Source organism: Suricata suricatta, chromosome 12 (assembly GCF_006229205.1).
Source record: "Suricata suricatta isolate VVHF042 chromosome 12, meerkat_22Aug2017_6uvM2_HiC, whole genome shotgun sequence".
Classification (NCBI taxonomy): domain Eukaryota; kingdom Metazoa; phylum Chordata; class Mammalia; order Carnivora; family Herpestidae; genus Suricata; species Suricata suricatta.
The window spans coordinates 21,936,240-21,964,014 of record NC_043711.1 but is presented as its reverse complement, the minus strand read 5'-3'; the positions used below and the strand labels follow the sequence as shown (position 1 = coordinate 21,964,014).

Below are 27,775 nucleotides of genomic sequence, written 5' to 3'. Positions count from 1 at the left end.
TGCCAATTAGAGTCAGGAGTGGGTGGGAGCGGGCCTCAAGCTGGGGGCCTCAATTTTTGCTCTTTCTCGGAGTCTACACATACTAGAGACAGGTCTAGATTCTGCTTCCAAAATATCTCCCCTGGAGCCCATCCTCCCAGTCCTCGCAGCCATGGTGTAAACCGTTCATCACCAGACTTCCTGGCTCTCCTCAGGTCTCCTCATGTCTTCTGATGTCCTGTACTGGTTGGTGTGAGATTTCTTAAAGTGTAAAATGGAGCACATCCTGCTCCCATCCTCTTCCAGACCCATGGTTAAAGCCTCCTACTTAGCACGGAAACAAATCCACCCACTCCTTGGCTCCTGCCCACCTCTCCAGCTCCAGCTCCTTTTCTCTGCACCCATCTGTAGGGCTTAGACCACAGCAGATTCCCTATCGCCAGCCTCACCCCCTGGCCGCACACATGGCAGTATCCAGGCTGTCCCTCGGCTCAGGATTCAACTTCCATTTGACAGTCCCATTCCAGCTGCCAATGCTTGTTGGTTTCAACTACCCCCTTTTTGAGTGTCTTAGACCCCACGGCCTCCCAGGAAAATATAACCAGGTGGCTTTTCTCTCTGAGGCTCCGTCTTCACTGAGAGGTATTTCTGGCTATTCTGAAGTCTGATTCTGTGTCAATGTGTCTCACTGCACTGTGAGCCCCAGCTTGGTTTCTGGCTTCCAGCTCTGTGTGGGACACACGAGGGGCAGTGAGAATGGAGGGGACATTTGAGGCTGAGCACTTTAAGGATCATACCTGGAGCACTGTGGAAGCTAGGCGCAAAAGAGCATTCCCATCATAACTATTCCTGAAACGCTTGGAAAGCTCACTTTGACTCTCAAGCAGACAGACAAGCCAGATGATAAAAGCAAATAGTAATACAGTGCTCACAATTTGCCAGATTACCTGTATTAACTCTGTAATCTTCACAAAAGTCTTCTCATTATCCCCATTTCACACATGAGGAAACAGAGGCACCGAGAGGTTATGTAACTTGCACATGATCTCACAGAGGATGGAAGAGTCAGGATCGGACCCAGGTAGTTTGGCTCCAAATTCTGTTGTGTTATCTTCTAAACAATACCACCAATAGTAGCAGAGAAGAAGAGAGAAGGAAGGGTCTGTTTGGGTCCTTGTTTCACCAGAGCTTACTGGGAAATTCTCCAAGCGAGGGCCCCTGTGATGCCATTCCACTGCTAACGCTAAGTCCACCAAGCACCAGTTCTTAAAGAATGAGAGAAGCTAATGTTCCTCTATGCCAAGCACTATGGTGATTGCCTTTAACTCGTGTTTCTTACTCCTCACAATGACCTCTTTACACTGCGGCTACTTCCCCATTTTACAGATGAAGCCCCAAGGCTTTGAAGAGGAAAGCCACATGGCCAAGGGACGGGGCCAGCAAACGATGCAGGGGATACTCACAGCTCTTCTCTTACTCTAACATTTGCTTTGTCCACCTTTTCCGGTAGCTGTACGCTGGTTCTCTAGGGAAAGTAGTGGGTTTTGTATGCAGAAAGGACTAACTATAAGTGAAAGTCTGTTATCAGTATTATTCACAAAAAAGGTGAATTTTCATTCTTTCCCGAACCCGCAAAGCAGGCAAGAAAAGACCACAAGTGACGCTGAGCCCGGCCTGAGGCCGTGCCTGGGACAGTGGGTCCCCAGAGCCAGGACCAGCCGGGCTCTGTCCATGGCTACCCAGAGCCCAGCTGCAGCCTCCGTGTCTGACTCTTGCTGCCACCCTGTGACCAACTGCAGCAATCACAGGCAGGGAGCACGGCAGACCAGATGGGTCGGGGACAGAGGGGCCCCCAGCACGGACTCCCCCGCAGAAGCCCTCAGCACCTCCCACTGCGGAGCCCAGCTGTGGGTGGGAAAACCACATGGCCAAGCTGGCTGTGGGAATGGAGGAAGACAAGAGAGAGACAGGCCCCCAAGGAAGCCCTAGCCTCTCTCGGGGGGGACACCTGAGCTCAAGCTCAAGCTCAAGCTGAAGGGTAATGTCTCAAGGCTCATGGGCAGGCAGGCTCCTGGGTGCAGAGCCAGACACCATGACGAGACCTTGGAGACCTCGTGACCCTGTTCCCACCTGTCCTAGTGGGGAGCGAGGAGGCCCCATCACCCTCACAGAAGATAGCAGGCACAGAGGATGCACCTCTAACTGGACCCACACCTCTCTGGAAGCTGAGCTCTCCTGCCACACTCTCCTACATGTTCTCTGTGATGCAGACTTACTTTTCACAGTGTGATGAATTAGACTGTATTTATTTTGGAACCAGAGCGGGAGACCCAGAGCCCTCAAGATCAGGACGATATCTTGGGTGTAGATAGGGCACAGAACAGCAGCAAGTTGGACAGATGTGAGTGTAAACTCCCCCCGGGGATCCTTCCCTGGGTGACCCAGGCCGGCCAGCTGCCCCCTGTAACCACAGCCCAGGCCTGTGTGCTGGGGGTTACCACACGGGCTCCCGGGGTCGGCAGGAGGACTGGGTGAGAAGAGCGTGAGTCCCCCCGCACAGCAGTGAGGGGCTCCAGACCCGGACATTGCTGGTTGTTATGCTAAGTGCGTTGTCTCGCTCCAGCTCCAAATGGACTAAGCTGCCCTCTGGCCTCCGCCTCTGCAGGGTCACTTACTGACTGTGGGACATTGAGCAAGCGACCTGATGGCTCGTGCCTCAGTTTCCTCATCGGTAAGACAGGCGGCATAGGAGGGCAGCTCTCTCACGGGAATGTGGTGAAGATTAAATTAGACAATGTAAGTTCAGGGCACAGTACACCATCCTGCTCAGAGGAAATCTCACCAATAAATGTTCACTCTGATGGAGAATTCTGCCCCCCTCAGAAATGCAGGGGGCAGGAAGAGGGCTGCAAGCTGCAACTCCTGCGAGGGCAGGGACAGCCTCAGGCCAGGCATCCTCAAACGTGCCTCACAGGAACCCGTCTGCGGGGAAGGCGGGGGTCCAGCTTCAGGTCTGCTCCAAAGGGGCTTCTGCCAAGCTAACCGCGGAGATCCTGGATTTGTCCTCAGCAAGAGAACAGAACACCATCTCTTGCCAGGCTATAAACTGTCTCACTGGTTGTCTCCTTTGAGAAGACAGAAGAGATTTGTATAACAGAACAGCAGAAAATCAACAGAAACAGAGACTACTCAAAGGCTGATCCAAAAGGCATCAAGTACCTGGAGGGGACCGATGGGTGGGAATCAAAAGAAAGGGTCCAGTTAGGCTTTGTACCATCCATCCCTGCTCCCTGGATTTCTGCTGCTTGATCCATGGCAATGGTGAGAGAAGCAGCCAAGCATTCTGAACAGTGGAAAAGGCAAGGGCTCTGACATGTTCTGGGGTGTCTGACAGCCACCCACAAGCCTTTCCGCTGCACCAAGTGGCCACACAAGTCCCTAAAGACTGCAGATTTGGACTGAGGTCCTGGCTCCCAAGGGCAGCTTACAAAGCACCACTGAGTTGCTTCATCCTCATAACAACCACCTTCCAGGCAGGTGCAACCTGCATCTTACTTCTTGAGATAAGGGAAACAAGGCTCAGTGTCCTCGGAGGTCAAACACTACCTTCCACGGTGCTCCCTCAGGCTCTGCTAGACGTGTGAAGGTCCTGCGGTGCACAGAGCTCACTCGTGAGAAGTAACTGTCATCACCCGACCACACCAGGCCACTCTCCCTTCCTCCCACAGCCACACAATCCGAGCATCAACTGCCACGTTCTCCAGCCTCACCCATCTGCCCCACGGAGGGGTCCCTCATCCCACGAGCTGCTGTCAAACTCCTCTGGAGGGCCCCCAGGGTACAGGGATATTCAGTGGGGGAACTAGACTCTGCTATTTGTGACCACTAGCATTCAGAAAAAGCATCTGGATTATTTCTCTTCTTTCTTACTGATAGGAAATGAAGAAGCAAACACTTCCCTGAAAGAAAAAAAAATGCAGCTCTTTACCACAGTACACAGCTTCGCAAGTAGCACCCAGACACCAGAAGCCCTACAGAAGCAGACCCTCTGCTTTCATTACCCAAACACAACAGCCTGGCCCCTGACACTGAACAGTGCGAGCTCACATCCGTAAATACCTCCGCTTACTCTGGGATTTAGATACCACTACGCAATTGGTAATATAACTCATTTTATAATTAGTCATTGTTAATTCCTAGTATTACTGTTACCCTTAATTTATTTGACTGCTACAGCAATTGCATTTGGGAGATTAAGGAGGCAGCTTGCATTTCCCCAGCCAACAACTAGATCCTGACCTACCTTTTTAAAGCCAGGGGCGCCTGGGTGGCTCCACTGGTTAAGTGTCCGGCTTTGGCTCAGGTCATGATCTCACGGTTTGTGGGTTCAAGCCCCGCATCGAGCTCTGTGCTGACAGCTAGCTCAGAGCCTGAAGCCTGCTTCAGATTCTGTATCTCCCTCTCTCTCTCTCTCTCTCTGGCCCTCTCCTGCTCGTGCTGTGTCTCTCTGTCTCTCAAAAATAAATAAAAAACGTAAAAAATAATTTTAAAAAATAAAGTCAGTCTTTTAGGGTAAATGCCAATCCAAAATCTCAAATTATTTGGGGATCCCAAATGCTTAAAGTGACACCCAAGACCCTAAGTCCTCCCTCTACACCACAGAGAGTAGCTAAAACGCACATACAACTGATCTCTGGGAAGTTTTAAAGCTCTTTTTGTAAGAATAACAGTTTTTAAAATGAATCAAATTCCTATAGTCAAAGTGTGACAGTTAGAATAGTTAAAATAATAAAAATGACATTTGCCATTACTGAGCCCTTTCTATATGCTGAGCACCTGACATGTATTATTTTACTTAACCCTCATGATAACTCTAATAAGCAGGTATTATTTTTCTCTTAGTAAACTAAAACTCAGGGAGGCTGAGTAACTTGTTCAAGCCCACACACCCAGTAGGCAGCAGAACCCAATTGAACCCAAGTATGCCTGACCGCAGAGCCCTGCTTTGAGCCCCATGTCGACTGTGCCATACATGGAGGGAAAAATGAAGGTCATTCAGTCCAGCCAATGCTATCTGGTTTCCCAGGCAAGCGCCTGAGCATGGAACAGAGGTAGATGCCTCAGGAAAACAAGAAGGCAAATGAGCACAGGCACATATACACAGGCAAACACACACACACACACACACACACACACGGTGGCAAGACAGAGTGCTAACAATGCTCACACTCTCTGGTACAGTGCCCCCCCCCCTTGAAAGAATGGCTCCAAGAGCATAACTATGAGTGGGACAGACGGACAGACAGGATGTGCACCAAAGCATTGTTTGTGCGGGGGGAAAACCTGTGTTGGAAAGCCTCCATGTTGCAATTGGGGGAAGGTGACATTCGCATGATGACATGTTTTGTAGCTGGAAAACAAATCACTTTGAAGAATGCTGAATGATAAGAGGCCATGTCCCTGCCTTAAAGTTAGGAGGAAAAAAACAAAAAAACTTCATATCTACAGTTTAATTCCAATTTCAAGCAGCCCAAAAGAAACCCTAACATTTTTTAATGTGGTTACTCTTGTATCTATTATGTCATTCGGTGCTTTCCAATTTTCCAAAGAAGAGAATGGATTTTATTTTTCATAGGAAAAGAATCATTGTAGGTGGCCCCACCCTGCCTGAATCTGCTTGGAAATGTCTTCCCACTATAAAATAGTTGATACAATATCATATCATTTATGTAAAGTACCTATGTGTACAGGTGCACACACACACACACACACACACACATATTCAAAGGAAGAAAGGTAGGTTAGAAGAAATGTACCCAAATATTAACATTGATCAGACTGGAATAGCAGTTTTTTATATTTGCTCTTTATCTGTATTCCAAAAAAATGTCCACAGTAAATAGAAAACACTTTGTAATTTAAAAAGTGATAGCTTGTCATAGATATTATTTCTTCCTAGGTGGTCATCCAGCATCAAGGCTTGAACATCACAGTGGAAAGGAACTCTGTCTCTGCTCCCTTTGAAGCCCTGTGAAGGTAGTTGTGCAAAGAACCTGCACCTATAATGGTGAACTGGGCACTTCTATTGAGGAGCAGTCACACACCCAACAGCTGGGTCTGGTCTAGAGACTTCTTCAATCCTGGGAAGAAAAGCAACTAGGGAAAAAGCATCTGGCCAAGAGCCCAGCAGGGCTGTGGGCATGACCGAGACACATATCAGCCTTGCTCCCTACTTCTGTGATGGGAACAAATTCTGGAGCACAGAAATCTAGTCATGACCAGCTTCCCATGGTACCCAGGGAACAGTGTTAGCCAGCTGCTCCTTTATCACTCACAGTCACTATCCTTGTGCAAATATTTTGGGAGAAGGGCACGTTGTACCTGTCACTAACTAACACAGTCAGCTCACTGTGCAACCTGCCAGGTGCCATACCAGGAAGGAGGTGCAGTGCAGTGGGACTCTATCATTTCCTAGCCAAGTGACTTTGGGAAGGTTACTTAATAGTCTCTGTGCCTCAGTTTTCTTCATTGGTTAAACAGAAATAATAATGGAGTAGCTTGCATGCAGGGTTATTGCGAGGATTGAATATGGCTTGTGGTAAATGTTCAAGATTATCAGTGAGTTGTCATCATCACCACCACCACCACCATCACAAGGCTTTGCCCTGGGAAGCCACAAGGAAAACAGGATGAGAAAGACAGAAGGGCCTCACAAAGCCTGTGGAGCTGGGCGGAGGAGCCTATAGTGATGGCAAAGCAGTAATTAGAGACCAACTCAACTCTGATGACCACAAGTGAGATACAAATGGCAAACGAGGTCAGAGGTTGGGAAAGGCTGCCCCCAGAGGCAGTAGCAATTGAGGGCCTAGCACAGAGCCCCCGGCATAGCAGAAACGCAAAGGCTGGTTGCTGGATTAAGAAACGAGGCTGTGAAGACTGAGAATTATTGTAGGGACAAGGACAGGGTTTAGGGCAGTGGGAAAAAGTAAAGTAAAGTAAAGAGGAAAGCATGGGATGAGTTTTTGGGACCCAGAACTCACGTAAGGAGTTCATGGGCGCACTCAGGTGGTGAGGGTATCACAAAGGATCCAGCCGGCCCTCCATAATTAATTCCTGCCAGCCCTCAAGTCTCAGCTGAAGCCCCTCCCCTCACAAAGCCTCCTCTGACCCGGGGCCAGAGCAGGTCTTGTAGGTCACATGCTGTCAGCACGCCTCCATGGCACCAGAGGGAGATTTGCATGTGGTAGTCTAATTCTTTGAGAAATGGCCGATTTCTGCACTAGACTATAATCTCCATGCAGGTGCAGACTATCTGATTTTTCTTGTCCCATATACCCAAAGCCAGCACCATACCCAGAACAGAGTAACAAGATGTCTCTTCTGTTGAATGATAAATGAATGAATGAATGATGAATGAATGATTGTTTCCTTGTGCTCCTGCCAGGGACCAGCCATGGTCTGAAGCAGCCATGTGCTCTCTGGAGATGCCCTCCATTTCCTCCCCACATGTGAAATGGAGAAATGGAGAAAGAACGTGTTATTGATGTATTTTGACATCCTGGACTAAGAGCTGCTACACAAGAAGCAAAGTATTAATAACCATCATCTCTCAAGTTTAAACTGCACTATTCAAGGGCCGAACTCAAGGACTTTTCAAAAAAGAGCAGAAAGTGACTCTCTTCCCTCTTCAGCCCTCTCCTGCTCCTTCTCCTCCACTTTCTACCCAGCAATCTTGCCCACAAAACAGATCTAAGAAAGACAGTGCACAGTACAGATTCATAGCCCATGGCAGTGGGAGTGTGCAGGGCTTGGGAGGTGAGCTGAGAGGTTTAAACCACCACCGCAATACACAGGAAAAAGATGACACATACACAGGTAGATCAGCAGGGAAAGCTTTCTCTCATCAAGTCCTAGAAAAAGCACTTCGAATGGGACCTTGATGGGTAGAGGCTATTTCAACATCCTCGTGGGGCTCTGCAGCTAATTCAGAACATGACAGCTTTTAAAGAGCTTTTTTCCAAAAGAGATAAAGGGTACCCAGCCTGTCATTTTACCCCAGAATGAAAACTAACCAAATAATTAGTTTCGACATAACCATGAAGCTACATCTAAAATGACCTCTCTTCTTGGATGCCACCCTGGAAAGTTCATGTGCACACATACACGCATACACACGTCACCTTCAGATAGCAGGGGACAAATGCTGCTTTGCCTGGAATGTTAGGTAACACCAAACCAAGGAAACAACACCCCCGATTAGCTGAGGGTCATGGTGGAGGACAGAACAGACCTGGTATGACTCTCTGTTCTGTCTTTTATGATCTGGCTGATCTCCCTGAGCCTTAGTTTTCTCAGCCTATAAAATTCATTCATTCCCCGCACTCATTCGTTTATTCCACAAACGTTTACTGATAGAGACTATCATGGGAACCAAAACTAAAGCAATATAGACAATGAACGTCCTCTAGACGAAGTAGCACCTCTAACCTCAGAGGTGGGTGTACGAGTCAAAGAAGGCAAGAATTACAAGAATGGCTGCTGCCCTTCGTTGAATTCCTACAACTGCCAGACACCGCGCTAAATTTTACAGTCATGATCTAATTTAAAAATCTGTACAACAGTCCAGTGAGATAGGGATCACTTAGAGAAGAGGCAAATGTAAAATGAAATGAAGTAGCTGCTCGAGGCCATATACTATTCATGGGTAGCTTCTGGCACCATGAACTTGACACTCAGCTCCACTGCTTATGTCTGGCCCAAACAGACAGTGTTTCTGGGATGCGCAAGTCCCCGGTCCTGTGCTGCTCGGGTTACATTTCAGCCTTCCCACCCCCAGGAGACCCCAGCTCTTCTTTGCTGGTGCCAGCCTGAAAAGAACACAGCACACTTGTTGAATGAATGCTGGCTTTTTTTTTTTAATTTGGCAGTTTGAAGCAATTAACGTCATCTAGTCAGGCGTGTTATTAAGTCAACATTCAGGGGAGAGTGGATCAGGGGAAATGAATATACCAGGTTATATAAATGCCAATTTACTCACTGTCTAAAATATCACAGGACTTCATCATATGTCAAATATTTTAGTCCCTTTTATTTTTGCCTTTTGTATTCAAAGATGACTTGGTTCCCTGATACAACTCTCAGAACACGTCTGTGGTACAAGAACCCTTGGGAAATGTATCAGCCAAAATGGACAAGAGAATTTACCAGGATGGGATGTCGTTTTAGCCTCCTCTGACAATAATGCCACTCTGTCTTCCCTTGACCACTGGGCCAGGTCCACCTCATCATCTACACCTAATACACCCTTTTTTCACTGGTGCGAACTGGTGACCCTGCTGGACTCTGCGTACCCAGGGGCCAGCAGTGCCTCCAGACCCTCCCACAGGCCCCTGCTACAGACAGAAGCAGGGCAACAGATGTCAGTAGGATGTACAGAGCACAGCACGGACAGCATGCCACCCATCTCATGGCGGAGCATCCTGGGAAACTACGTGAGGTCTGCCCTCCTCTAGAAGCATGCCAAGTCTCAGCACGGAGGGCCTTTCCAGCTCTGTTGCATACAGGCCCAGAGAGAAGCAGCAAGCTGCCCCAAGTCTGCGAGTTCAGCAGTGTCAGAGTCAGGGCTAGAATTTGGAACTCAGACTTCCAGGCAGGGCCCTGCCCTCTCTAGCCCTGTGACCCTCTAGTCCAGCCACATCACACCCAAATCACCAAAAGAGGGGAAAAAAATTAAAAACAAACAAACACATACACACACAAAAACAGGAAATCCAGCTCAGAAAACTCAGATCCAAATGGTAGGAAGATAAATTCTTGGGAGGAGGTAGAATAACCAATTTTCAACAAACAGATATGAACATAATAGTTTCATCCACATCTGGGGGGAGGGGAGTGGTCCTCCACCTGCTTCTCCATCACTGGCTTCATGATCTTGGGCTCTGTTTTCATAAATGCAGTACGAGAACAGGATACTACTCATAGGATGTTGTGAAGATTAAACCACAGGATCTCCTTTTGTACTTGCTCATTCACCAAAAATTCATGGAAATCTCCCAGGAACAGGTCCGGGCCTTGCCAAGGACAAGGCATCATTCCCAGCCTCAGGAAGACAACACATGGTCAGAGAAGGAGATAAGAAAACAAGTACCTGGCTAGCGGGCGCAATAACAAATACCAGATGCAGTGGATGCTCTAAGAGCAGGAGGCCTATCTCACAGAGATGGACAAACTCTTTGTAAATTCCGTAAGGGCCAAGTAAAATATCAGGTGTTCTGAAGACCACTGCTCACCCTGTGCTTCCCAAGCCTGCCTCTTCCACTCTCCTCCCCTGTCTCACACATCTCCTCCCCACAGCTCCCCATCATGCCACCCACATACTGCCTCTAGCTGGGCTGCCCACATGGTAACACCCGCGACCAACTAACTTGGCTGCTGGTGACAGGAAGAGGCAAATGCAAACAGGTAAAAACAGGCATCACAGTCACACAGCCCAGAGTTCAAGAACCAATGCCACCATTTATGAACTGTATAACCGTGGGTAAGTCACTTCACCGCCCTGAATCTAAGTGTCTTCATGAAAAAAAAATGGGGCTATCAAAGTAGCAGTCTCAAGAAACTGAACAGAGGACCATGGGGGAGGGGAAGGGAAAAAAATAGTTAAGGGCAGGGAGGGAGACAAACCAAAGAGACTCCTAAATACTGAGAACAATGATGGGGGTAGGGGAGAGGGGAAAAGGGGTGATGGGCATGAAGGAGGGCACTTGTTGGAATGAGCACTGGATGAGCACTGGGTGTTATATGGAAACCAACTTGACAATAAACTATAAAAGAAAAAAAAAAAACCAAAGTACCTGTCTCATGGAAGTGTTGGGAAGGTGAAATGAAATTTATACAGAGAGCTTAGCATAGCTGTCTGATAAACCTTACTCACCACTATCATGATTATTAAGGAAAACACAGCTTTAAGTCCCAAACTCAATGCAGCACCTCCCAAAATGAAAATGAACTAGCCTATAATTTACCCTAGTAACACTGAGGGCACTGTTACTCTCTTAACATATTTATTAGGCTGTAAAATCAATGTATTGGCTACAGCCAGCCTTTCAAAATGAATAGAATAGAAAGAGCATAGTAGGTTAGAAATGAATATAATAGGTTAGAAAAGAAAAGAAAAAAATAGAAAAAGTAGATTAAGGGTCCAGTCTAATAGAATAGACCGGATTGCACAGCAAAGAAGGCTAAGTAATGTTGCATGAAACTTGAGTTGTGCACGTTAAGTTGTGTGCAATGGTTGCACTGAACCATGTATTTCTTACTTTGGGTCATGGTCAAAAAAGTTTGAGAGCTGCAGATTTAGGAAAAATGCAGTTTTGTGCCCAACAGACCCCTGGGAGAGCAATTCTTGTACCAGGGAGGTTAGGAGCAGCCTTTTACGGAAAGCAAATGGCGCCTTTCATATTGATGTTCACCAATTTTCTGTTAAAGGTCCTGGTAACCTATTTGGTAGGAAGAAAAGCCATCGGTGACAGGTCAACAAATTTCTCTCCATCTTACAAATTGGAGAATGGCCCACTTCAACTCTGCTCAGTGTTTCCTAAACAAACGACTTCAATGATCAGATGTGCTCCTGGGTACCTTCTGACTTAAAAGATAAAATGCCTGACTTGATCTATCTCCACTGCAGAGAAAATCTCCATTGGTGCCATGCAGGCTGAGGAAGGCTGAGTTCGGGGCCCGAGCACAGACTTCACGCACACAGATACTTAAGCAAACCACGGTGGGAAGATGTGCACGTTTCCTCTCAGCAGGAAAGAGAGGGAATGATTCAGTCTCTTTCGGTGAATCCAGGAGCCTTCCCAGAGTTGGGATTCAAAGGCATTTTTCAAAGCACTGTCTCTGGACCGCCACCTATGATGTTTGTTAGAATGCAGATTCCAAGGCCCTGGGTGGAACTTACTGAGTCCAAATCTCTGGGGCAGGATGCTGGAATAATGCATTTTAATAAGGTCCCCAAGTGATATTTCAGCATGCTGAAATCTGACCTCCTCAAGAGGCAGGGCTCAGCAGTCAGACAAGGACAATGGGGTCAGCAGTGTGGACGACGAGAGCGGCGTGGGCTGAGGCACAGAGGCGTGACGCCACCTGATGTGTCTGGGGAATGCGAGCGCTGTGCTGTCACTGAAGCACTCAGGGAGAGGACGCAAGCGGTGGCCACAGTGGCAAAGGGGTTTTGGCACCCAATACAACTCCACACACCTCGCTGAGTATTCAATGGGTGTTTATTGAAGCAGGAAGTGAGTAAGGGAGGGAAGGAAGGAAGAAAGGAAGGAAGGAAAACATTTCCAACATTTGATCAAAAGCAAATCTGTTCTTGTGAGTCTGCTAAGACAGCTAAAGATTTTCCCAAACCAGGATATTCTACCCAATATGAAGCAATTGGTCACTCGAACCTCTACTGTGGAAAAGGAGAAGGCTGAGGCCTCATGTTTCCAGATGGGTTTATCAATGCTGAATAAATGCTCTGGCTGACTGTCTCCTACTCCCTTCATTTAACATAGATTGTACTAATAAGGGGAATGTTCCCCATGACACACTGGGACAAAATATGTGAGCAGTTAAAAACAGACACACCAAGGGAACATTTTCTCTACGTGAAATTCAGGCTTACATGTGGCTGGATCCGAGGGGAGGCTGCACAGGACCAGGCTTCCTGGGGGGTCCAGCAGTGGGGCTCTGACAGGCATGGGCCAAGCTGAGGCTAGAGGCTGTCTCCATCCTCTACGGAGCCCACTATGGAACGTGGAGCCTTCTTTCCCTCTGTGATCTCAACACTCGAATCAATATACATGTTGGCTGTAAAAACACCAATGCTCCAGGCCTGGCCCGTTCCGGATTCACTGTGACATGGGGCACGCCACTAGGCTCGAGCACCCAGAGCTGGAGGGACTGAGCCCCAGGATGTGCCCCAAGCTTGGGACCACTCTACCCCCAGCTTGCAGCTCATGCCCTTCTGAGTAGTCAGGCTCAGCAGGAAGGTAGGAGGTGGGCATCAGATTACAGTCAATGCAGGACCACAGTGCAAATCCCAGGTGCGATGTGACAAAGGAGCAAAGACCATTGGAGGAAGCCTCCTAGCTGCCCCGTAGGGTGGTGTCCCAGGAGGAGAGGATGGGAACTCCTCCACAGGCCTGAAAAATGCAGTAGCATTGGGCCTGATACTAGGGGAAGTGGACTGGAGCTAAACATCTTCTGACAAAACTGCCCCTCCATTAAATCCACATAATTTAATTCCCACCTCCCACCCAGCTGCTCCCCTCATCTGGGAGGGGCTGTGCCTGGTGCAAGCTCTCAGCGTATCTGCGGGCTAGGGCTGGGGAACAGAACACATAACTGCACCTGCAGGACTCAAAAGCAAATGCAAATCACCCTGCCTGGCTGGCTGGCCTCTCCCACCGTGTCCTTGTACATGGAGGTGGGGGGAGGGGGGGGGGCCAGCCATGCAGGCTGCAGGTAGCGCTGCCCTGAGGACACTGAGTTACGTGCAGCAGACAGAGCTCCCTATCGCCCACAATGCACACTCGGAAACCCAGTTCCCGTGATGTAAAGAATAGGCAAACAAATAGACAAATACAAAATAAAAGAAGCCTACAAGGAGAAGGAGATACCAAGCCCAGCAAACACTCTGCAGCATCCTGACACAGGCAGGGCCTCAGAGAAGGTGAAAGGGATAGAAATTACAATTCACATTTGTCCCTAATGTCACCGGGAATGTGGCATTCGAGCACTTCATGGAATTAGCTGCAGCAGCTTCCTAATTGCCTTCGCCAAGCTGCCTCCCCCAGGTTGATGGTGGCGGCTGCGGCGGAGGCCCCATCAGTCTCGCTTGGTGCTCCTCGTGCACCCGCCCGGCACTGCGGTGCTCCTGCCCGGCACTGCGGTGCTCCAGCGGCAGCTGCTCAGCTCTGCGCTGCGGAGATGCTGGGCCCCCTCAGCCTGGTAAGGAGGCTTCTGGGGAAGACACAGCCATGTTTTCGGGATGTGGCTGAGATGCTCCCTGGGGGTGAGGAGGGGGTCGCGGGCTGGAAGAAGTGAGGACCAGGTGGCTCAGAGGTCTGGCAGTGCCTGCTGGCACCAAGAGGGCTGTGAGTGAGGGGACCTGCCTGTAGGGCTTCCGAGCTGGCTTGCTGCAGCCAGGAGGCAGCCCCCGACTTTTTGCGGCATCCACGCCTGATGCTGAGGATTCATAAAACCCAGTACTAGAGAGTAAATGGGGAAAGAGACGTGAAGCATCTAGAGCTTGGCCCATGCTCAGCACTGTTCTTACTCTGACCACCAGCATGTGAGCACCAGAAGGAAAGGCCCAGCAAGGGTCTTCCTTTGTCTAATCTGTACATCCCACCAACATCCCCTGAACCCCACCCCGAAGACAGCTCTGTGCTAAGTGCCTCTCCCATCAAAAAGAGCAAGTCTGCCCTTGGAGAATTTAAGGTCTAGTTACCTGCCTCCTTGACACCCCCCCACAGAAAGAGATAAGGGGTCCTCAGGACATCGCATATCCGCTGGGCTGCCAGGGGCATGAACAGAGCTGCCAGACTCATTCCATGCAAAATAGAACTGACCCTAGTGGGTCTAAGGGCTGTGGCCTTCGAGCTGGCTGTCAGTCAAGCAGAGAAACAGAACTGTTTCTTCCCCGGGGCGGGGGGAAGGCACCAACAAAACACCCAAGAAAGATAGACAAAGAATAAGAAAGAATGAGCAAATCAAAAACCAAGGAGCTGAAATTTACTGGCCACTAAAACTGTTAACATGCCGAAACAGCTGATTCCCACCATGACCCCACTTTACAGGTAAGGACCCAAGGCTCGGAAGTGAAGCAAAGAAGGGACACGCTGGGGGTCCAAGCCAGATCCGTCCTATTCCAGGGTCCTGGAGCCCAAGCTGGCCCTTCCACATGGTCATCCATTTCCAGAATGGGACTCACAAAAAGGGAAACCGACCCAAATCCAATGAGATTCTCAGAAAGGCTTCTTAGGAGTCAGACCTGATGTAGAGATGGCAGGCTGACCCTCAAAGGAAAACAAAAGACAAGCAGCATCATGTTATTATAATAAAAGAAAACTATAGAAAACTAGAAGGCTTACTGGGCCCTCCTCTCATTGTTGATCCTTTTAAAATTCTTTATTCTGAAAGCAAATGACAATGCATCCAAGTACGACTAAAAATTCCTAAGAGGAAAAGATTAAGAATGAGGAAGAAGTTTCCACCACTGTGCTAATGAGCCAAAATCAGGCTAAGACCAAAACAGGACCTACTGCTCCTGGAAATACCCAGATGCTCTAGCGCAGGCACCTCAACAGGACACACGAGACCCAATCTCCAAGCCTGCTTTTCCCGCTTGGAGCTGGGTAACCTGGGGCAACTCTACATTCTCTGTTTTGGTTTCTGCATCTCTAAATTGGAGGTGGTGACCGAACCGACCTCAGGAGTGGTTGTGAAGCATTAAGTAATGTAAATAAAGCACGCGGCACAACATACAAATCACCTGCGTCAGTACTATGATTACTTTCTAAGACGCCTTTGTGGAGCTCAGCAGTGGAAACAGCTTTGACAGAGGTCTCCGAAGAAGGCCTCCAGGTGGCCTGATGTCAGCGCTCCTCCAGGTGGACAATCTGCTGTCACCAGCAGCCAGCACGCCCAGGTATGTAGGAGCAGCTCCTGGGGAATGGTGACAGCAGCGCGCCTTTTCAGAAGGCTTCCTGTGTGCCACTTCCGGCTAAGCATCTTGTGTACACCTTCTCATTTGGACTTCCCAACTCCACCCTAGAAGTTCATACATTGTGCCCATTTGACAGATAAGAACAGTGAGGTTCAATGACTGACTTGTCAGGGTCATATGATTAGTCAGTGGTAGCATTAGATTCAAATCTGATTAGCCTGACTGGGATCCAGACTTTCACCAACACATTTCTGCCTTCAGAAGACCAACCACCTCCCTTAAAAGTAAACTTTAAAAAATTGGGGGCATCTGGGTGATTCAGTCAGTTAAGCATCCAACTTCAACTCAGGTCATGATCTTACAGTTTGCAAGTTCAAGCAGCACATGGAGCTCTGCACTGACTGTGGAGCCTGCTTGGGATTCTCTCTCTGCCTCTCCCCTACTTGTGCTCGCTTGCTCTCTCTCTTAAAATAAAAAACGTTTTTTTATTTTTTAAATCAATAACCCCCTGATTTCTTTCCAAGTCTATATATTTTTCTTAACATTCATAGGGCATTTGTTTCACACAAAAACTGAAAATCTTGCGATTTAAGTAGAAAATCCAGCTGTGGCTCCATAATTTTGAAACTCCTGTTCTGGCAAATGTATATTGCTGGCTTTTTTCAAAAGATTAGTGAGCTGTGAGCCCTTTCCTGAGAGGATTACATCTTATTCCAGGGAGACCGAATGACTCCTGGTATTCAGAAATACTCACAGTTGGCCACAGACTTTGAGATTTGAAAGTAGATACCAATTTTTATTCACACAGGGAAATAGCCCGTGTATATTAAAACACACAGACACACACACACGCGCGCACACACACACACAGGTGCATTTTACTGGTTGTCTGACAGGGAGTCCCTTAAACAGTGTGCTCTGTGCTGGTGTGCAAAAGTATAGCATTCTGACAGACGCGCAAGCCAAAACTGAGAAAAAAAGAATATTCAAACTTCAGCATTACCATCCAAGAAGCCACATGACTGTCAGTGGGGCAAAAACCTATGCCCACTGAGCTGTTTGCACATAATGTGATCATATTGTGTTAACAGAAATTTCACTGATAAGGGAAAGTGGTAGGAGGCTAAGAGTAAAGCTGTATGTTATGACTCGTGGCCAAAGACCACCTCCTTCCAATGGATTTATTGCCTCCCGTGCCTATTGTTCTTTTTACAATATTGTTCCGCCTCTGCCTCAACAAAGCACAATAGAGAAGGCATGGATGGTGCAGGTACAAAGAGCCAGAGCCCTGCCCGGTTGTTTCTGACTCTCCCCTTGCTTTGCAAATTACAGTACAATGTTACAGCAAGAACAAACTTGAGTCCCAAAACCTCCCATCGTTACTGTACAAGAGACCAGATTAGAAGAATTTGGGAAAGAAAGCAAAAGCAATCCATCTCCTTGGGGACATAATAAAGGTTTTTGTTTGCAGTGGTGACTTTGTTGCATTAAATGTGCGTGCCATACACGGTCTTAATTTTATGAACTCATCACAGGGTCAAAGTGACTAAAATCGCTGAAGTCTCTCCTGCTCTTCATTAAAAATGAAGCGGGACACTATAAACGAGAGTAGCCAGGAGGTAAGGCTTCCCATGTGCCACATGTCATTCCAAACTACTTCTAATCAGCCCCAATGTCCTATGATACAGGTGCTTTTATTATTAGTTCTCCTTTGCCAGTGAGCAAACCAAAGGCCCAGATAGATAAAAACTAGTAACTGGCAGAGAACTCAACTCCAAAGCCCATGCTCTTTTTTTAAAAAATCTCTTTTTAGTGGTGCATGCTCATTGTAATAGAAATCTAGATTTTTCCCAAAACCAGACACTCGGAGCCGAGAGTTAGCAGCTGTCAAGAAGGAAATGCAGGGTCACGTTTACCTCAGGGGAAGGTCTAGACTCAGGGGAATTCCACAGGCCAATTACACCTCACTCCATTTTAATGCAAAACACCGAAGTCTGAGGAAAATATGTCACATCACTAAGTGTACGACACCACCCTTGCCGTATTTAGAGACCTGAGCCCAGAGATGAGGAGCAGGTTTGACTTTTCGGGGAAAACGTGAAGGGAGATGCTCCCCCGTGTTAGCAGAACAGCTGAGTCCTCTTGTCCTCGCTGCAACTGCATCCTGCTTGGGGACCCTATAAGGTCACAGTCTTCCTTGGCAGCCTCCAGGCTGAGGAGAGGCGTAAGGTGCTAGACACCGCCACTTCTCCCCTGCCAGCCAGGGTCAGACTGGCCAACCCTGCCCACGCTCCCCTAGGAACCATTTCTGTCCCACGCAAGGCACAGCCCACACTGGAGGTCAGAGAGCCCTTCCTGGCCTCGCTGCCCAAAAAAGCAAACATCTTGAAACCCCACCCGAGGACAGCACGAGGCCTCCAGCATCCCAACCTTCCCAGCCCCTCTCATCCTGCTGTGGCCCAGCAGACCCCGCCGAAGCGTGAGCTCAGGTGGGATCAGCCCACACAGCACGAACCCGTGTGAGTCCCAGCCTCACCGCGTGGCCAGCTGAGCTGCAAGCCCCACGTGTGACAGGTGGATAACTCGGGCCCCCTCCATGGAGAGCTAACGACCACATCAGATGTCTCACGTGATCTACTTTCATACGAAGAATGCTTGGCTTGCGCTGAACACTTGAAAGAAAAAAAAAGTCCATTTCCTTCCAATCCAGCCCCATCAACCATCTGTTTACCTAAGCTGGCTATGACCTTGGTGGACTTCAGGAAGCTGCTGGTGCTGTCAGACTCTGATGTTCTATAACACTGCTGGGCACGGATGGTTCTCGGGCACTTTGCTGAACTGCCTGGTCCAAGGGGAGCCACCACAGCTTCCGCATGTTCACTTTCATGCCTGACTTCTTCTTACTGACTTTCACGGCTGGCTGCGATGGCTGCGTGCATCCAGAGTTTTTTAGAGCTATGCGACTACAATAGCACCCCCCACCATGACTTCCAAGTGCTGGTGCCTGTGTTTGTACAAACAGGGGTGGCCCACGTCACTCCTTCAACATCTTCGAGGAGACCAGCTGAGGACTGCAGATGCTCACAGGCCAAACACAACAACTGAATGTGCCAAGCAAGCTCTGAAGCATAGGCAGGCAGAACCAGTGGGAAGGGCCGAGGGACAAAGGATGCCCTTCAGTGCCTCCTGCAACTTGGTGGCAGATGGCAGTCCCCGTGCATCTCAGCACCTCCCTGTCCCGACAGGAGGAAAGACGCCCCTGCCCAGTGAGGTGCCCTGTCCCCTGCTGGTCTCCAGGGCCACCCCCTAAGAAGCTGCTGGGGGAAGTCTAGCAAGTAGGAGGAAATACCTGGAATGCTCTCCAAGAAGGCATGTGGATTAATGCGTGTCCATGGCTGGCTCCTGGATATGCCCCCCACCACGAGGGCGTTGCTGGGTGCCTGCGCTCTCCTATGGCTTCAGCTGCACCCTGAACACTGGGGCACACTCAGCCACTCCTCAGCCTTAACACCCCCTCCCCACAGCAGGGTGAGCCAGGAAAAAGGCAACAGGGAGACCCTGAGGCAGTTCTTCAAGCCCACTGTGGGAGGGGTTCCGCTCATGACCCTCAGGGAGAAGAGAGCTGACCTCAAGGAGAAGAGGTCCTCTGGGCGGAGGCTCCTCCAGCTTGGGTCCACAAGCTCCTCCCTGTCAGGTGGGCGGTGGGATCGCCTGCAGGCACACCTGCACCCGGCAGTCACCCACCCATTCGTGCACGTGCTCATTCACTCAGTCACACGTGTCTGTGCGCCAGCCCCCTTGATGCTCAGGGAAGGTTACCTAAAGACCTATTTGTATCATGCAACCAGTCCCGACCTCAGCAACTCCCTGGCGGGAGGCTCTCGCACACCAGGCACCGTGCTAAGTGCTTTTTGTACTTTATTCCATTTAATCCTCACTACAGCCTACAACGTGGAAGATGCCAGTTTCCTTTCACGATTGAAGGTACAGGTTCAGAAATGTTAAAACTACAAAGCAACCCAGCTAGGAAATGGCAGATTTGGGGCTCCAATCCCAGTCCCTCTGACTCCACACCTGTCTTCTGTGCCGTTATCTGAAGCTTTCCGAAGTAACTTCTCAGCTGTTACCTCATTTAATCCTCCCAAACACCCATGATGTGGAGAAACACACGTATTAGCAACATTTGTTTCAAACAGGAACTGAGGTTGAAAAGGCCACACACAGACAAAGGGAAACTTCAGCACAGTGGCCAGGTAAGCAGACTCGGTCACCTTGGAAAGGCTGCTGAACTTCAGTAAACCTCAAGTTCCAAATCTGTAAAATGGGGTGAATGGTAGTCCCTGACTCACTTGGTTGTTGGGAGAACTTAACGGGATGGCACGTGTAAAGAACTTATCACAGCACCTGGAATGCAGGAATTACAGAGTGGATGCTACCTGTTTTACTAGACTAAGTAAGCAATTTGCCCAAATCCACTCAGGAAATGCCTGCAGAAAAGATAAAAAGACAAATGCCAGGCCTCCTAGGCCAGTGACCTTTCCTTTATCAGCACTGCATCTCCGAAGGTGTGCATCTCTGAAAATGCCCCACGCTCTCCACCTATTATGAGGATGAACAAAGACGGGCAAAGGAGACCTTCTAGTCCGTGGCTGGAACGGACGTTCAAGTAGGCTGAGAGGACAAGCTACCCAGCAGGGAAAAGAGAAAGCCGAAATGAGGACGGCCTGCCCCGCAGAGGGCTTCACCCAGCACCCACCAGGCCCTGGGCTTTAATGCTCTGTCATCATCTTTAAATTCTGCATAGTTTTTGAACGAGAGTCCCCGATTTCCCTTCCACAGTGGGTCCTGCAAATTATGTAGCTGGTCCTGCTCTCAGAAGATCCTCAGCTTCCCGCTGCCGACAAGACCTCAGGGGCCAGGTGGACCCTGGCTGGGCCCCTCACACCACGCGCTCCGGCAGCCCAAGAGGACAAGAGCAGTCTTCTCCCTCAGCAGGCCGCATCCGGCACAACCTGTGACAAGCAACATCCCTTTTTACGGGCACTCGCACGCATGCACGAAGTTAGTCAAGTGTAATGGTGATGACATGTGCGGGCCCCGGACATCGGCCGGCTTCACCCACGTGGATAACCAGAGGTCCACCCTGTGAACCCACAGCCATCCACGGCCCCGCCCAGCTTGCCTGACCAGATCATTTACATGGAGAACAGCAATTCTAACCTTCAGAGGTGACTGCTCTCCAATATCAGGTGCCAAGATAAACACTCTGAAGTGCACAAAGAAAAGAAATGGCCCTCTATTTCTTGTCAAAAGATAATGCTCTCCTTTCCAATATGCCCTTGAAATGCCCATTAATAGTTTGGCTTCTGAGCTGTTTATTTCCATTGTCTTGAATTGGAATAACCAGGAAGCTAGGCAACTCACACATTTAAGATGCCTTATATATTTAATGCTTTATTTAAACAGCCTTGGAATGAGCACCAGTGAGTGATGTTCAAAGCAATGGACATTGAAATGTTTCCCACTTATTAGGAACACACTGGACTCTTCTCATAGTTTGTATTTGTAAAATAACTTTCTTCTGAAAAGCAGACCTGCTGGCTACACACATAAAAATCCCCTAAAAATGCATCAGCTACACAGATGCCTAATCTGCCAACCGGGAGCTGTGGTCCAGGCAGAGGACTGTGTCACAGAGGGGCCTCTGAGACGGGCTTTACGTGTCAGGAACCACCTCCTCCGTCACTAAGTACTCAGGAAATCAAGCAGCCCTCCTCTTCCTCTGTATCATTTCCTTCCCTTGAAGGAGAAGCTAACTTTTGTTTAATGGACCAAAGAAGGTTGATAAAGATTCCACCAATGTTTTCAGAAGCCTGACTTGGGGAACTTTGTCTCTTTCTGACTGATACACAACAGCGTGAGTGCAATCACTCAAGAGAAAACACAGGCCATTCTATCTCTTGTATAAAAATTGCATTAAAAGGATCTCAGATGCAAATTCATAAGCTGGCATTTACAGCATCTATTTCATTTCTTCTCTGTCTCAGCCACAGCAAACGCCCCAGTCAGAGCACAGTGTCCCAGGAAACACAGAATCTGTTCAAAGACTCTGTCTAGAAGACGTTGTGGGTCTCAGCTTGAGGAGGCCATTTCAATTAGCACTGTGACTGCAAAAGATGGAGGACCCCTGATGGACATGAACACAGATAAAGAAAAAGGCCATTTGTTGGCCTCTATGATGGTAAATCTGGATGGATGACAGACGGGACACAAAAGATCTTGGTGAGAATGTACACTTCTTTAAGGAAGCCCAACGCACCAACTCACGTATAGATCAGCATAAGTGTGAGCTCTACCACCAACGGAGGATCAATCAAAGACTGAAAAAGGCTCAAATCTCAAAGTTACACTTCCGTGTATGTGCTTCAGGCCGCAGGACAAACACCTGGCAGGCCCACAGGTGCCTGGGGTAATGAGCCCACGTGTCTTGTGTCTTTGTTCGTCCTCGTCCACGGCCAGGCCTTCATCACAAAGTGGACACACTAATTGTGCTTGCACGTGCCCCACAGATTTCATAATTATTAAGTGGCTTGGTACTCGCATGCCTGCCTAAAAGCATATTGGTATTAGAATAAGATAAAACATAAGGTAAAATAAAAAGCCAGCATGAAATCACCGTAGTAATTGATCAAAATTATAACCACACTGAAATAATATGAGTTTGCCTTTGACAAGAAAACAATGCCTCTATTTTCGTTTCCCTTAATTTTGACCAGCATCTGTAAATTCAGCCATAGAGGCTGCAGCAGCTCCTAATGAGAGAAAAAGCAAAGCAAAAATCTATCTGGCAGCAAAGAAATTTTGAGAGAAAGTAAAAGAAGGGAAGAAAAAGAAATGAACAAAAGAAGTTCAGACAAAAATTTAGTGAAGCCATATAGAAAGAAGTCTATCTGGTGGGCAAAGGGCCGCGTGTGAGTTTACAAATGCAGTTAGATACGTGCGTGGGTAGGAGATCACTGACTTCCAACTGGTTCACCCTGTTCTGCTAATGTTCTGGCGACTGGGATAATGAGACCAATAAACTGTCCTGAAAGACTGAAAACTGTCATTTCTGAAATTTCAAGACTTTTAAAATTAATCTGCCAGAGAAAAATCCAGTAACTGAAATGGCATTGTGAATTAAAGCACTGGCGGTGTAGGTTGATGGCATTAATCTTGCAGAATGACAAATAACCACGTTTTCTCAACAAAAATGTTCAGCGAAGTAGCACCTCCCCTAGAAAAGCAATCCGTACGGCGTCAGGCTTCCTACAGGCAGCACCGCACACCCAGTTCCTGACAAGTGAATACTCCTCTTTAATTATTCAAAAGTCCATCGATCTCCACGCTGATGAAAAGTCATAACTATCAAAATGGGTTAAAGAACCAACTTTGCTGACTCCGTCTTGTGGAAAGAGACATCACGTTTATGTATGAAAGCCACCCTCTCAATAAATAGTTGAGAATGCAAAAACCTTGCCATGCATTCCAAGAAGTGTGTGTTTGGTAAGTGCTGCATGAGGCATCCAAGGTAAATATCAATTATTTTCCTAGCGTTAAAGCCAGAGACACGCCGTACCTGTATTTCCGCTGTGTATGTATCATCACGATTCTAGAAATTGTAATTGGAACCCTTCATTTCCCATAAACATAGCATTGTCTGAATGCAGTACTAAATAGAATGAAAAACCCAGCCTCTACCAAACTCTTCCTAAGGAGGATGAAATGAGAACCGCGCCACTTTAATACCTTGTACTGTGGCTGTTCGAGGCGTGGAGCCCGAGAGTTTAACAGCCTGGCTTACCGGACCCACTGGAATGCTGTGCACTGAGTCTCCAAACAGAGCGGTAATAACACTACACCTCCCCAAAACAACCCTAACAATGCGCATTCTTTGAGGAAAATGAAGCAAGATAGAGGCAGCTGAATACCGGCATGAATATGTGATATAGGAAAGTTAATTAAAAGTTGAAGTGAAGTGAACCGGCTGAGGACGCGGACGCGGCAGCACACCACGGCTTCCCTTGCAGGGGCCCTGGCTCGGCAACAACTGTAAAACCTCTCAGGCTTAACTCGGGCCCAGCGTACAAGTCCCGTGTTCGCCCATTCCGCACTAAAAACACGCGACTTTGCTAAAACACACTGACTGCATTTTATAAACTCAAAAATATCCCCTTCTTAAGAAACTAATAGGCTGCTATTCCTGTGCTCAGCAAAGACAAAAAGCAGGGAGGAAAAAAATAGGAAAATTCTGGCAGAGAATACCTAACATATTATCATAAGCTAAAGTAGCAAAAGCCATGGTATTAAACATAGAAACAACTGAGGAAATACTCTTTCCTGAAGCCCTGACAATGAAGCACATTGTTAAACCCTTGTATTTATGCTGATGAAGTCAATGATAATACTACCACCTCAAATTATATTATCTAATAAAAGCCTTACCAAAATGGCAGTTTTCCCAGTCTCCACACACCTTAAAATAAATGGCCAATTGTTATTTAACTTATACTCACAATAGCTGTTTTGTAAAGTTTTTGCCTTAGTGCAAAAATTACTAAGCTCCCATTCTAAAAATGAACACACTACATTAATTCACAACATGAAGTGTCAACTAGAGAGACTGCACAGAGCATGTAAAATTATACAGTGGTATATAGTACACCCACTTAACTGAAAATCAAGTTCAAATGTCCATGCCTTGAAAGTGTAATTATGCAAAAGTGTCCATTATGCAACATGCTATTGTCACCTTTGAGGCCCCTTAACACAGCATTCACACACATTTTTCAGCCAAGTTTTTTTTTAACTCATTCTGAGAGCATCTTAATTATTAAGGATGCGGTGATGTGACCGAAGGATGCACAGAGTTCTGACTTGGAGGAGTATTTCTTCACGCATGTGGCCAGGAACTTGAAATAAGCAAGAGAAAAGCAACTGTCTCCTTGCTTTTCCAAATGATGTTATGCCTCCTACGCTCTGAGCAACTTAGACCTTTCTTCTACTTTCCTATGCTCCGAACTGTCAAAATCAATGTTCTTTGCTAATTTAAAAAACACTGTCATGTTTCGAGGTAATGGACCAAAAAGTACCTACAAAAGAGCCCCCCAAGTTGTCTGGCATGCCCTGCCCGTCATTTGTGGGAGTCCTTGCCTATGAAGCCAAAGCCACGGGTACCTCGGGACCCCTCAGCAGATGGCCGCGTTCCGAATGCAAGAGCAGGTATCCACCCTGGACCTAACAGCAAGCAACACCCTACCTTCCCCTCGCATCAGATTACAAAATGCCAGGCAACAGCAAGAAATGGCAACAAAGCCATAAACAGCTGGAAATAATTACACAATTGTCAAGCTGCAAACATGACAAAAGGAAAGCCAGGCTTGTGAATTCAATATCAGAAAGGATGCTGATGAGAAGGTAAGAGAAGCATTTGAGCTATTTCCAATTTGCTATTATGGAGTGGCCGGTAATATGGCTGATGGGCTTTTGTGCAGTGTGTACGTGTGTGCGAGTGCCCGTGCTAACTTCAGAGAGCAGGAAAAAGGTGTCTCAGTGCTCCTGCAAAATGGGAGATAAGAGATATGTAAGCGCGCACGCACACACACACACACACACACACTCATTCATAGGCTCCAAAGGGATACTTTCAGAGTTGCTATGAATGCACTACAACATGCAGATGAAAAATATTTCTTTAAAGTTATACTAAATGTTCTCTTCTTTAAAAGCATAAGGAAAATACACAAGCAATGTAATACAGGCAGCACAACAGTCCAAAACTTTCCACATAAAACATCTGACATGCAGGCAAAATGCCAAAGCAGAATACAGACCGGTCCAGATTAAAAGAATACTAGCAAAAGAGGCAATTTCTATAAACTGAGAGGTGGGTCACAGGAATGTAAATTATCATGTTTCATAAAGGCACATCGTAGCCTCAAGTTTTTATCAACTGCCTATAATTCAATGAATTCCTTCCCCAAATAGTGGAGTTGAGCAAACAATTTTTTCACGGTTTCAAAGACTATGGCTATTGGCAATTTTTAAGAATAACTTCCCTCATTCCGTCGTGGGCTGATGCCTTATTACGGTATTCAGATTTCATGTGACAAACTGTTTCATGTAATGTCCCCAAAAACGCTACTCTCTGAAGCGGAATGCCATAAATAAAATACGTACTTGGTTACCAGGCAGCATGCATAACACATATGTTACATTGGCCCAAAAAGCACATTTAAAAATGCTTAAAAGTTAACTTGACAATTTAAGCTGTTTGTACCCATTTTCAGAGAATTATCCCCTAAAGGCCAATTTTATTTTCTATCTTTGAGAGAATACTTGGATTAATCCCATTGATGTGTTAACTTGAAATTCTTTTAACCCCTGTAATCTCTCCTTCCCAGCCTATATATATATATATTTTTTTCCTTTTTCTTCCTTGGAGAGGAGGGCAAAGGACCATACATTTCACAGGGTAATTTTAAACATTATAAATAATGCTTGTTTGAATTAAAATTGATGCAGCTTCTGATAAAAGCCTAATAATCAATTCTCCGTTCTCATTACTCTCCAGAATTATATGGACGCAGACCAATTTCTTAAGTTTGTGGACTACTCTCCTAGGTTATTACCCGGCAGTGCAGCTGAGTGGAAAGATAACCACATTCATTCTCCTTATCTGTAATGATGTAATGCATCCCAGCCCTGGGTCTAGATGATTGGGGAATAATGGGATTGTACAACCGCAGGGATGACAAACAATAGTGCAGCGTCTTAGACACGCTGAACCTCAGTCTCCAAAGCAGGCAAGGTGAAAGACCTCATAAAGGAGGCGCGGATCCTGCCCCTTGCACGAAGTTAGCATTTTTTGGCCAGAGAAGCATCTGCTCTCCACTGTAACAGCAATACCGACGCTGGAGGGAGAGCCATGCAAAAACACTCAATTTCCGAGCCCTAGCCAGGACAGTGCCCGTGAGTATCCTGCTTTTCTTTGTGTTTAGAATCAAGTGTCATCTAAAAATAACCAGTTGGTGGAGAGAAGTCATTGCACAGTTTACTGCCAAGAAACGAGGGGATCAGAGACACCTCTGATAACTGACGCTGCTCGGGGTTCACGTTTGTTTGGAAAACTAAATCTGCCTCCATTTTCTGTGCTGGAAAAATCATCGCTTCCTGCCACCACAGAAACCTTACCTTTTGCAGAAGCTGGGAACCGGAGTACTTAGCAGCAATGGATTTTATCTCCCCACCAAAAGCCGAGGCCCAAAGCTTCACCCTACAGGGAGAAAGGGCACAGGAACAAATATAACACCCACGGCACAGTCAACACGCACGCACACAAGGGGCTGTGGCTGAAGGAGCCGGGCGATATAATATGGGGGGGGGGCGGGGGGAGATAGGAAAAGCGCCGGGGTAGAAACTGCCAGCACCAAACTGCAGAGCGCAACGCAGGAGGGGGCCCGAGGGGGGGTCACATAGTTCAGGATGCGCAAAGTCTCCCAAGATCTCTAAACAGATCACTGGGGTTTATGGGAATGACTGCCCGAGAACTGGACCACGCAAGCAGGGCATCCATCACCCTGGCAAATACTAGTCGGAAGAAACCCACCCATCCCCCCTACCCCAAAAAGAAGTGAGATGGCAAGATAGCAAAGAGCGAGTAAATAAACGGCCCGTGGAAGTTAGATTCGGTAAACAGGCTTCAAAGTTGGAGCTGTCACTTGAGGTGAGCCTCTGCAGGTCTCCCTCGCCGACCCGGGCGAGGGGGCAAGAGCATCCCACTCCAGCCCCGCCGCCCCACGCCCGTCCCGGAAAGCAGGTGCGAGAGGCGAGGCCGACGTCCGCGGCAGATCCTGCCCGGCCGCACCTGCGGGCGCCCAAACTTGGGCACGGCGGGTCGCGGGCGGCGGGTCCCCTCCCCGAGCGGCGCAGGACCCCGCACTTACACGGAGAGCGGGATCTGCTGCTCCGAGCGCACCACGGCCCCCAGCGCTGCGTAGAGAAGCGCGGCGGCGAGGAGCGCCGAGGCCCCTCGGGACGCGC

General features: G+C 47.9%; 1 protein-coding gene across 1 annotated transcript in view; it reads right to left on the bottom strand.

The window, feature by feature from the left end:
- Positions 1–27,775, bottom strand: part of CACNA2D3 (calcium voltage-gated channel auxiliary subunit alpha2delta 3) — an 833,443-nt gene that overhangs the window by 804,304 nt on the left and 1,364 nt on the right. The window contains exons 3-4 of the mRNA XM_029917881.1: positions 27,679–27,771; positions 26,927–27,008 (exon numbers count right to left, since the gene is read on the bottom strand). Coding sequence (XP_029773741.1) covers positions 26,927–27,008; positions 27,679–27,771 — 175 coding nt within the window. The remainder of the gene's footprint in view (positions 1–26,926; positions 27,009–27,678; positions 27,772–27,775) is intronic.